Source organism: Chlorocebus sabaeus, chromosome 15 (assembly GCF_047675955.1).
Source record: "Chlorocebus sabaeus isolate Y175 chromosome 15, mChlSab1.0.hap1, whole genome shotgun sequence".
NCBI classification, from domain to species: Eukaryota; Metazoa; Chordata; class Mammalia; order Primates; family Cercopithecidae; genus Chlorocebus; species Chlorocebus sabaeus.
Window position 1 is genome coordinate 5,716,478 of NC_132918.1, and position 12,769 is coordinate 5,729,246.

At 40.0% G+C, this 12,769-nt stretch overlaps 1 protein-coding gene across 1 annotated transcript in view; it reads left to right on the top strand.

Annotated features, from left to right (window-relative positions):
* Positions 1-12,769, top strand: part of PARL (presenilin associated rhomboid like) — a 52,972-nt gene that overhangs the window by 17,604 nt on the left and 22,599 nt on the right. The window contains exons 3-4 of the mRNA XM_007971945.3: positions 819-959; positions 4,759-4,807. Of these exons, the coding sequence (XP_007970136.1) occupies positions 819-959; positions 4,759-4,807 (190 nt within the window). The remainder of the gene's footprint in view (positions 1-818; positions 960-4,758; positions 4,808-12,769) is intronic.

The window sequence follows — 12,769 nt, forward strand, 5'->3', positions numbered from 1 at the left end:
CCAGGCACCCGCCACCACGCCCGGCTAATTTTTTGTATTTTTAGTAGAGACGGGGTTTCACCGTGTTAGCCAGGATGGTCTCGATCTGACCTCGTGATCCACCTGCCTCAGCCTCCCAAAGTGCTGGGATTACAGGAGTGGGCCACTGCGCCCAGCGTAGAGTCTGAATTTAATAATTGCTTTTATTATTAAATTCTGGCTTGCTTATATAAGCCCTAGAGAATAAATTTATGGGCCTTATTTGGTACAGCATTTCAAGCAGTGCTAAGTTGGTATTTTCAGTTTTATTTGAGGATTTATAGCTGGAAACAGGCCCTAGGGTATTGTGAAGTTAATAAAATGAGAAACATTAAAATGTCTTTTTTGGCTGGGCACGGTGGCTCACGCCTATAATCCCAGCACTTCGAGAGGCTGAGGTGGGTGGATCACCTGAGGTCAGGAGTTTGAGACCTCTCTGGCCAACATGGTGAAACCCCATCTCTACTAAAAATAAAAAAATTAGCCGGGCCTAGGGGCAGGTACCTGTAATCCCAGCTACTCCAGAGGCTGAGGCAGGAGCATCACTTGAACCTAGGAGGCAGAGGTTGCGATGAGCCCAGTTTGCACCATTGAAGTGTAGCCTTGGAGATGAGTGAAACTCCATCTCAAAAAAAAAAAAAGAAAAAAAAAAGCCCTTTTCACTTACTAGATTTCCCTGTGCCAGGTATTCCCTTCTGTTGGTTTGTAAAAAGCAATGGCAATGAAGTATTGTCCTTGGAAATATGTATAGATCTATTTCCCTCTTAAATCTATTTTGTAACATATCTAATTTTATATAGTTTACAGGCTGTGCATTTGGATCAGCTGCTATTTGGCAATATGAATCACTGAAATCCAGGGTCCAGAGTTATTTTGATGGTATTAAAGCTGATTGGTTGGATAGCATAAGACCACAAAAAGAAGGAGACTTCAGAAAGGAGGTAAAGATAAACACTGCTTTCTTTCTTCTAGTTAATCACAGTTTTAAAAAACTGAAACTTAATAGATGCACATGATACCAGTGTACATGGTGCATTCACATAATGTGTAATAATTAAATCTGTGTAATTGAATATCTGTCACCTTAAACATTTATCTTTATGCTAGGTATATTTGAATTGTTCTCCACTAGATATTTTGAAATACACTATAGATGATAGTTTACTATAGTTACTCTACTGGTAATAATCCCAAGTTTTGAAGCCTGGTTATTTATGAACTGCTTTTAGTTAATGGCAACATCAGATTTATAGATGTCAAATCAGTGCACCTAATTCTTCACAGTAAGTATTTATTACTGTTTTATATGTCTGGTGTTGTATTTAACAGTGTTCCAGAATTCTGTTCCTCTACTCATATGCATCAAAAATCGCCACAGATAGTTGTTAAAAATGTTAACGTTGGCCGGGCGCGGTGGCTCACGCCTGTAATCCCAGCACTTTGGGAGGCCGAAGCGGGCGGATCACAAGGTCAGGAGATTGAGAAGATCCTGGGTAACATGGTGAAACCCTGTCTCCACTAAAAATACAAAAAATTAGCCAGGCATGGTGGCGGGCGCCTGTAGTCCCAGCTACTCAGGAGGCTGAGGCAGGAGAATTGCTTGGACCCAGGAGGCGGAGCTTGCAATGAGCCGAGATCACATCACTGCACTCCAGCCTGGGCGACAGAATGAGACTCCGTCTCAAAAAAGATAAATAAAAAATTGTAAAAAGTTAATATTGGCCGGGCACAGTGGCTCAAGTCTATAATCCCAGCACTTTGGGAGGCCAAGGCAGTCAGGAGCTCGAGACCAGCCTGGCCAACATAGTGAAATCTCATCTCTACTAAAAATACAAAAATTAGCCAGATGTAGTGGTACACACCTGCGGCCCCAGCTACTCAGGAAGCTGAGGCAGGAGCATTGCCTGAACCCAAGAGGCAGAGGTTGCAGTGAGAAGAGATTGTGCCACTGCACTCCAGCTTGGGCGACAGAGCAAGACTTCGTCTCCAAAAAAAAAAAAAAAAGAAGAAATTAATGTTAGTAGTTGTTAATGTTTCTGTGTGGAGGATGTCTCAGCTCTACTAAAGTTTAAGGATCTCAGTGGATCTCAGCTCTACTAAAGTTTAAAGGCCACTGTTTTACTTGGATCACCTTGATGAATTGCTTTACAGCAGCAGTCCCCAAACTTTTTGGCACCAGGGACTGGTTTCGTGCAAGAAAATTTTTCCACAGATCAGGGTTGCAGAGGGGCAGATGGTTATCGGATGAAACTGTTCCACCTCAGATCATTAGGCATTAGATTGTCATAAGGAGCGTGCAACCTAGATCCCTCACATGTGCAGCTCACAGTGGGGTTTGCGTTCCTATGAGACTCTAATGCAGCCACTGATCTGACAGGAGGCAGAGCTCTGGTGGTGATGCTCTCCCACTGCTCACCTCCTGCTCTGTGGCCCAGTTTCTAACAGGCCACGGACCACTAGTGGTCAGCAGCCAGGGCGTTGGGAACCCCGACTTTAGAGTACGTGTTTGAACTGCAGGGAATTTTTCAAAATATATATGTCTTAGGGATAGAGCTAGCAAGTGATTTTTTTTTTTTTTTTCTAAGAGACAGGGTCTCACTCTGTCACCTAGGCTTCAGTGCAGTAATGGGATCATAGCTCACTGAAGCCTCAAACTCCTGGGCCTGAGCAGTCCTCCCGTCTCAGACTCCTGAGTAGCTGGGACTACAGGCATGTGCCACCACGCTGGGCCAGTTATTTCATTTTTTGTGGAGACAAGAGTCTCACTTTGTTACCCAGGCTGATCTCAAACTTCTGGCCTCAAGTGATCCTCCCACCTTGGCCTCCCAAAGTGCTGGAATTTCACAAGCGTGAGCCACTGTGCCTGGCCCCAAGAGAAGTTTTAAATGTTTCTCAGTGACATGATATTTACACACCTGTGGTAAATACCTGCTATTAAGTGTCTGTTCGAGATGAAATGCGGAAAAAAAAAAAAAAAAAAACGGAGCTTTTAGAGCTTTTTATTTACTTTATATGCAAGTTGATGGCTCTCTTTCTTCTTAACTGATTTCTTAAAAATGTTTGCTTTCAGATAAAACATATAAATATTTTATTTCTTTTACTCGTCAATACATACTGAACACTGCGATTTTAGTTAATATGTGTTTTCAGGCCCATTTGGTTTTCAGGCACTTTTGTTTTTTATGACTCATTGCCCTTCCAATCAGGCGAGTGGGTTGATATCTCCTTTACTTTTCCCCTTCCTTGGAACAATGTGATCCCAGCCAGCAAGGGCCTGAGAAGAAAGCCTTGCATTTTCTTTTTACTAGTGATGTTTTGAGTTTTCTCTAAGTAGGGAAAGGGATTCATTCCTCCTTGTTTTCCCATGGGCACATTCAAGAAGCATGAGCCCTTTCTGTGTTAGGCTTCATGCCAGAACAGTGGATAATATTTGCAGGTGAAAATGACAATAACTTTGTATTTGAGAAGATAGTAAAACTGACCTATTCCATTATCCGGGATCTCTTACAAAGCTTTAGGTTTTCAGCACATGTCTGCACATGAAGTTTTGATATCCAAATGCACCCAAATGGTTCTTGAGAATGGTGAAAAATGATGCAAACAGTATACATAATCTTCATATAAAGATTGATTTGTTTATAATAGAATTAAATGATAGGTTTAATGTATAAAACCTATGCCCATTAAAGAAGTTTGAAACAATAAATAAATTTAACATGGAAACATGAAAGTCCTGGGAACCCCTTTTGTGCCACTATATATGAAGTAAGATCTGGGAGCTCATACACAGTGTAATTATAATTATAGAAATGGAATTGGCTGGGTGCAGCAGCTCACACCTGTAATCCCAGCACTTTGGGAGGCCGAGATGGGAGGATTGCTTCAGCCCGGGAGTTCAAGACCAGCATTGGCAACATAGGGGGACCCTGTCTCTTAAAAAGAAAAGAAATAGAATTATACATACTAATCTGTAGTTTCTTTCACCTTGGATTTTTTTTAAATAACAGATTCTGGTTTAATTTCATAGTTAGAATATATTTTTATTTTAAAACTTTAATCATGGAAAATTTCAAGCAGATACAAATGTAGAGAGAATAGTATGATGAATCATCATCCAGTTTCAGTGTTCCCCAACACAGGGCCAATTTTTTTTTTCATCTATTTCCCTTTTTTTCCCCTTCCCTTTCCACCCTTGTATTATTGTAAAGCAAATTCTAGGCATATTTCATCCATAAAACTTTCAACATGTATCCCTGAAAAATTAGGACCCTCCTCTATTTATTAAACTCCAGTACCATTACTGCATCTTTAAAAACGTGCAGTTTAGCAGACAATATTCTCAGAATTTTAAAACATAGGACTTTGGTATGAATAATCACTTCCTTGGTACCTGTCTGTATCTGCAAGTGTGCTAGGGGCTTTACATTATTGTTATTCCTTGTGACGACACTGCTAGGTACCTATTATTGTCCCATTTCATGTGTCAGGAAACTGAAGTTTAGAAATAATTGTCTGAGGTTCCAGAGCTATCCAGTGGTTCTTTGTGGAGAATGTGGGCTCCCTGACTATAAAACACATGCCTTTTCCATTCTACCACGTATTTATTTTGTCTGTCTCCACTAGTGATTTTTACAGAAGACGAATTCCTCTTTTATGTGTAAGGCATTTTCTTCTGGTTTTTCATTTTTGTAGCCTGAAGTTTCTCCCATATGGTGATACGCAATTTTCCGTCTGTTTTAGATTAACAAGTGGTGGAATAACCTAAGTGATGGCCAGCGGACTGTGACAGGTTTGTGTTAGCTTACACGTTTTAACCATTCAAGGGAAGAGAAATCAAACCAAAAGGTACAGTATGTCACAGGCAATGGCTTTTGTACCATGCTCACCAGTGGTTTAGAAGACAGTCTCTGTACCTATAGGCTAGTGTAATAATATATAAAGTGGTGAGGTATAAAGGTTTACATGATACTCTGGGTCAGTTACTTTCTAATTTTGATCTAGTATGATACTGATTGAATGATCAGTTTTGTTGTAGAATTCCAGCTTGTGAAATAGCTTATTATTAATTATTACTTCCCTTATTAAAGAAACTAATGGAAACGTTAAGTACCTTCTATATTAAGAATGCTGTAATATACATTCTGTCCCTATGCGGAGTTGCTTACAGAGTAGTTGTCTCCCTTTTTACAGATAAGGAAACCGCCTTTCAGAGAAGGAACTTTTGAAAGTCAAACCGCTAGTAAGCAGTAGAGCTGAGTTTCAAAACCCAAGTCTGTCTCATTCTAAAACCAGTTTTCGCTCTTCTCCCCCATGCTATTTGTAAAACCCTGTTTAAATGTAAGCATGACATGCATGTCACCATGATAACTTTTTTTCTTTGTAAATTGTTCTGGAAAGACAGATCTGGCTTTTCAAGTTAATACCTCTGCAGTATTTTATGGACTTAGTTATTTGAGAAACTTGAAAATCGATTTTTGCCAGGAACAGTGGCTCACACCTGTAATCCCAGAACTTTGGGAGGGCAAGGTGGGTGGATCCCTTGAGCTCAGGAGTTCAAGGCCAGCTTGGGCAACATGACGAAACCCCATCTCTACCAAAAATACAAAAAATTAGCTGGGTTTGGTGGTGCGTGCCTGTAGTCCCAGCTACTTGGGAGGCTAAAGCAGGAGAATTGCTTGAACCTGGGAGGCAGAGGTTGCAGTGAGCTGTGGTTGCACTGTTACACTCCAACCTGGGTGACAGAGGAGACTCAAAAAAAAAAATTTTTTTTTAAAGTTTTTTAAGGATTGTGTAGATAGGAAACAATTATTTCTAGAGAATTGCAAAATATTACTTTTGCTCAAATTTGATTAGACTTATTTGGTACTCTTAGTTTTCTGTACTTAACATAAGTGGAGAAAGGATGTTTATCTTTCTTCATTCAAACTGTTTATTCTCTCTGGAGTTCTTAATTTTTCTGACTTTATTGGAACCCGATCCAGCTTTCAGGCTTATGGTTCAGACATTGCTTCCTTTAGGAAGTGCTTTCTTTTTTTCCTGAACTCATTGCAGTTTTTATCTTTGATAATACAGTGTGCCTTATATAATTGTATGTGTAACATCCTTGAGAGCAGTGTAAGCATCTGGAGGACAACAATGACATCTTTAATTTTGTGACAGCACCTAGCATATATCATGTACACAGTAAGGGCACTCAGTTAAAATCTGTTGAGTGAATGAATGTTGAATGGAATCTTAACCAAGGGGTTGAGATTTTTCAGTGTTGCCGTAACTAAGACCATAGAATTGAGAGGTCAACGACATCTTAAATTGATTACTTGAAAGATAGCTCTTTCGTAGCACATCTGTTTCCACTAGATTAATGTACTTTGTTTCCTTGCTGCTTTTATGAAAGTAACGAAACTGGGTGCAGTGGCTTATGCCTGTAATCCCAGCACTTTGGGAGGCCAAGGTGGGCAGATCACCTGAGGTTAGGTCAGCCTAGCCAACATGGTGAAACCCCATCTCTACTAAAAACACAAAAAATTACTGGGCGTGGTGGTGCACGCCTGTTAATCCCAGCTACTAGGGAGGCTGAGGCAGGAGAATCGCTTGAACCCGGAAGGCAGAGGTTGCAGTGAGCTGAGATTGCGCCGCTGTGCTCCAGCCTGAATGACAGAGCAAGACTGTCTCAAAAAAAAAAAAAAAAAAAACAACGGAACGAAATTAAGATTTCTTTAGGGTGGCAAGGTTTTGCCTTCACTAGTTTCGAAGCATTTCACTATTAGTTGATACCTCACATTCTTTGAAGATGGTTGTGATTTTATGCCATTTAACATGTGAAGAAGCCTAGCATAAGAGTTTAAAACCTTTTCTCGTGCTGGTGAATACTTTCTTCAAAGAAGCTGGAGGTAATTAAAAATCAGAATTCTTTCCCCCCAGTCTTTTTCTTTTTTGAAATCAAATCAGCCATTTGGCATGAAGAGCGTAGCAGTAGAGAGAGATGCTTGTGATCTGTCTTGCAACTTGAATGTAAGCTGCTTTGAACAAGATAAATGTGACTGGTCATGCTTCAGGTCTGAAATCTTTATTGTTAGATTATCCAAGTGACTTTAACCTCAGGAAATGCCCGTTGAACTGTTTTGTGTCACCTCAGACTTTCCTTGTAGGAAATAACTATTCTAGTAATAGTGATTCTAGTTTTACAATATCTGTAAACGGTGCTTAATCAATTACCTACATATGAGATTCTCAAGAATAAACTGTTTATTTAGTATGTCTTGTCTCCTTCCTGGGGTGCCAATTAGTCCAGCTTTCCTTGCTGAGCACTCCTGATTGCTTCTTGTAGACTGCAAAGTGAAGTTGGCTCAGCTCCTGGTTTTAATCAATGATAGATTTATGGAGTGACAGGTCTACTCAGTCCCACTTTCTTTCTTTGGATTGGAGATGTTTTCTGAATGTGGATTTTTTGTTGTTGTTGTTGTTGTTTCATTTTATATTTTGAAAGAACTTGACAAGTTTGGCCTAGAGAGTTTTTAAAGCTTTGTGAGACCAGTGTGCCTCTCTGCTTTGTAGTTTTCATACCTAGACAACGGCAGCATGAAAGCTGTAGTTGGTTAAAGATTTCTCACTACTACACCAAACACTTCATGTAAGTATTCCTTGCTATTGAATCTGTTGAGCTCTTGAATGTGGATGGAAAGATTTTGTATATAGTAAGTTCAGACAGTAAAGTGTTAATCCAAATATGCATAGTTTCTGAGTTTCAGATAATGAGGGGTATCTCAAATTTATCCATGTCTCTTTGGTTCCTAGGTGTAGAAAAGAACAGTCAGATTGTAAGGCATACCTGTAATTTATTTTATTCTTAAGGAGGCATCTGGTGGTGAGGTAAAATACCTCCCTTTCTAGCTGGGTGCAGTGGCTCACGCCTGTAATTCCAACACTTTGGGAGGCCAAGGTGGGTGGATCACCTGAGGTCAGGAGTTGGAGACCAGCCTGGCCAACATGGTGAAACCCCATCTCTACTAAAAATACAAAATTAGCTGGATGTGGTGGCACATGCCTATAATCCCAGCTACTAGGGAGGCTGAGGCAGAAGAATCGCTTGAACTTGGGAGGCAGAGGTTGCAGTGAGCCGAGATCATGCCATTGCACTCCAGCCTGGGCAGTAGAGTGAGACTCCATCTGAAAACAACAACAACAACAACAAAAACCTCCCTTTCTTACAGCTGATGCCAGGTTTGGAGTCTGTAGTTTTTGATTGTTCTGTCTCAGTCTGTCTGTGCAAATCCCTTTTTAAAGCTATGCTAGGAAACTTGTTTTAATCCTTTTTTTTTTTTGGTTTGTTTGAGGATTTTTTTTGGTCTTAATTTTTATTACACAGAAATAATCTCCCCAGGCTTCGTACTGCTCTGAAAAAGTGTTTATAAGCCCACTGGGTATTTGTGGAGCAAATGGGAAGTATAAGGTGACATTCTTCAAAGCTAGATTTGTCATCCCTGGTGCTTTTATGTTTCAGCTAATTTTCTGTTCTATTGCCCTGATCTGTCAGCCTTTTAAGCCTGTCCTGGAGGTCCCCGGGCAAGCCCCAGAGAGAATATTTTCTCCTACCTTTCTAGCTTTCAGGGTTGTCTTTGAGGCATTTGCCAAGTTTTCCTGTTAGTTCAAGAGAATGCTGACTTTACTGTATTGAGATTCAGGTAAAGCCACTGGAAAGAATCAGCTAAATTATTATTTTTGATCAAGAAGGAGCGAGGACGGAAAAGGATAGGGAGAGAGATCTCAAGAAAACTATGCCCTAGTTCCTCTACTAGTGTATTTTTTGTCAGCATCAAAGTTTAGTCGCTACTACTCTCTAGTCTTTGACCTCTTGCCCCAACTTCTAAAGTCTATTCTTTTTTCTTTGCTGTTCTGTTTCTACCAGGCTTATTCTTTTTCATTTCGGTTCTCTCTCTCCTTGTACTAAAAGGTTTTGAGTTATCTTCCCAGACTAAGGCCTCCTTATCTATTCTGATGTTGCTGGTAAGGTAACGTTTTCCTTGGTCTTATAGCCCATCTTTGTCTTTTAATCAGTCACTGTTTTTCTGTAACCCCTAACTCCTGACTTCCCAGTCTGCAAACAAGTTATTTTTGGAGAAGAATAGCAAAATTAATCCTTGAGTGCCAGCCACACTTCAAGTATCATGCTACGTGCTTTACATGCATTTATATTATTATTAATCATCATAAGAACCCTGTTAGTGGTATCCTCATTTCTCAGATGGGGCAAGGAGCGGTCAAATAACTGAGATCACATAGCTAGAACTGGGTGGATTCGGGAATCAAATCCACTTCATATTTCAGAGTATAGGCTTATTATGTCCTTTCACTTTCTAGAATAGCAAACCACCACTAATTACCTTTCTGATAAACCACACTGCCTCCCCCTGTCAAGTATCTGGGTGCTGATTCACAGCACAAATTGCAGCAAATTGTTCCAGAGTAGCAGCCTGGTACCCAGGGAGGAAAGGGAGCCCTTTTTGACTGCCTAGACTAGATTTTGTCATTGTAAAAGGAATAAATATGCATGGTAACAGATGAAAATTGGAATAAAGGATACATAAAGTGAAAAATAAATCTTTCTCTCACTCTCAACTTCCAGTTCTGCACTTTCCCTTTCCCGTAATAACCATTGCATGTTTAGTTACTTGTGTGTTCTTCCAAGGCATCTATTTATGTATAGGCATTTATATCTATCTGTGGTTTAACACAAAAATAGTAACATGCAATACATACTCTTCTGCACCATGATTTTTTTTCACTTAATATTTTAAAGAACATTCTGTATCAGTACAAGTAGGTCTGTTACATTCTTTTTAATATTTTATTGAGGTATAATATACATAGAAGAATGTGAATATGTCAAATGTACAACTCAACTAATTAATTTTCACAAGCTGAGCACATCCATGTAACTAGCACCCAGATTGATAAATGGAAATTACCAGCACACCAGGCTTTTTTGTTTGTTTTGGTTTGTTTTGAGACAGCATCTCACTTGTCACTAAGGCTGGAGTGCAGTGGCATGATCACGGCTCACTGCAGCCTCAACCTCCCAAGGCTGGTCTTGAACTCCTGGACTCAAGTGGTCCTCCTGCATTGGCCTTCCAGATTGCTGGGATTACAGATGTGAACCACTGTGCCTGGCCAGCATATTCTTTTTAATGACATTATAATATTCCATGTAACTGAATATTATTTAACAAATCTTTTATTAATAGATATTTATGTGGTTTTTAGTCTTCTGCTTCTAGAAATATTACTGCAGTGAATTGCCTTACATACAGATCTCTGTACCTTGTACAAGTATATTTTTAGGATAAGTTACTGGAAATAGAATTGCTGGGTCAAAGAATATGTACATTTAAAATTTTGTGTATTGCAAAGTTGTCTTAAAAGAAGTTGTGTACCATTTTAAATGTCCTCCAACAATGTACAGAGTATAAATACATCAGATTGATTTCTAAAAGTTGCCCACCGGGAAGGTTAGATATTCTCATCTGCAGGGAGAGTACAGAGAAATAACAACCCTTTTTTGTGGTTAGCAATTATAAGGGCCTTTGCCTCCCTCATTGTGAATTTGCCCTTTCTGTTTACCCATATTAGTTTCAAACTTTCTGTCTCTATCCCAGTGGGAGGATGGAAGATGGACAGTCTCTCTGGGTTTCTTCTTGATTCCAGGTAGCTGTGGACCCAGTCCTTAATTAGTTTGGTGGATACTACCTAGGAAAAGAAATGATAGCCACTGTGTGAGGCCAACAGGTTGATCTTTACACCTGCCTGGTTCCCAGAGAACCTGAGGTAAGGATGGCTTGAGCCCAGTTCTTTGGCTGCTGTGGATGTACATGCTTGTCAGTGTCTGGACTGGCCGGGTCTGGGTCAGTATAGTAGCCCCTTCAGATAAAGGAGCTGTGGAGGTGTGACTTGGCACACCCAGAAACAGAGGGGATCTGTGAGTAGCTATTAGACCCCAAGTGGTATGGTAAGTCCTTTATAGGAAAATGAGAAAAAAGGGGTTATACTACCTTTCTTGGGCTGAAGAGGAAAATAACCTGAGGTCATTGAACCAAGTAATGCTTTCCAAATCAGTGCATCTGCCTTTTTAAAAATTAAGATATAATTCACATATAAAATTCACCATTTAAAGCAGGGGTTCCTAACCCTGGGCCAAGGACTGTTACCGGAACTGGGCTGCACAGCAGGAGATGAGCGGCAGGGGAACGAGTGAAACTCCATTTATGTTTTTTTTCCTTTGTTTTTTTGTTTATTTTTTTGAGACAGAGTCTTGCTCTGTTGCCCAGGCTAGAGTATAGTGGTGCGATCTTGGCTCACTGCGATCTCTGCCTCCCACATTCAAGTGATTCTCCTGCCTTAGCCTCCCAGGTAGCTGGGATTACTGGCACCTGCCACCACACCTGGCTAACTTTTGTATTTTTAGTAGAGACAGAGTTTCACCATGTTGACCACACTGGGATCTAGGTTGTGTACTCCTTATAAGAATCTAATGCCTGATGATCTGTCCCTGTCTCTCATCACACCCAGACAGGACCATCTGGTTGCGGGAAAACAAGCTCAGGGCTCCCACTGATTCTACATTTTGATAAGTTGTGTAATTACTTCATTATATATTATGATATAATAGAAATAAAGTGCAGAATAAATGTAATGCATCTGAATCGTCCCAAAACCATCCCCCCACTCCTGGTCTATGGAAAAATTGTCTAACACAAAGCTGGTCCTTGGTGCCAAAAAGGTTGGGGACCACTGATTTAAAGTATACAATTGGCTGAGTGTGGTGGCTCACACTTGGAATTCTACCACTTAGGAGGCTGAGGTCAGAGGATTGTTTGAGTCTAGACCAGCCTGGGCAACATCGTGAGACCTCCCACACCTCTCTAAAAATAATAACAAATAAAAATAGAAAGCCAAAGTAAATTCAGTGGTGTTTATTATATTTAAAAGGCTGTGCAACTATCATCATTATCTAATCCCAGGGCCGTTTCATTATCCCAAAAAGAAACCCCATTCCCGTTAGCAGTCACTCCTCCATTCCTTCCTTCCCCTCAGCCTTAGGCAGCCATCAAGCTGCTTTCTTCAGGGACTTTCCTGTTCTGGAGATTTCATATACATCAAGTCACATAATGTGTAGCCTTTGGTGTCTGTTTCTTTCACGTAACATGATGTTTTTAAGGTTCACTCATGTTGCGGTATATATCATCAGTAGTTCTGTTTCTTTTTATGGCCAAAAAATGTTCCAGTGTATGGATATATTACATTTGTTTATTCCTTCATCAGTTGATGGGCATTTGAGTTGTTTCCATTCTTCAGCTATTAATAATGCTGCTATGAACTTTCATGTGCACATTTTTGTGTGGACATATGTTTTCATTTCTCGGTATATAGCCAGGAATGGAATTGCTGGGTCATGTGGTAACTCTTTTTTTTTTTCTTAATTGTAAAAAAATAACATGAAATATACCATCTTAATCATTTTTAAGCATATAGTTCAATCGAGTTCAGTATACACATTTTTGTAAAACCAATCTCTAGAACTTCTTCATTTTGCATATCTGAAACTCTCTACTCATTAAACAGTATGTCCCCTTTTTCTTCTCCCTTCAGCCCTTGATAACCACCATCCTTCTTCCTTTTTCTCTGCATTTGACTACTTTAGATACCTCATGCAAGTAGAATCATAAAATACTTGGTTTTTTGGACTGGCTTATTTCAC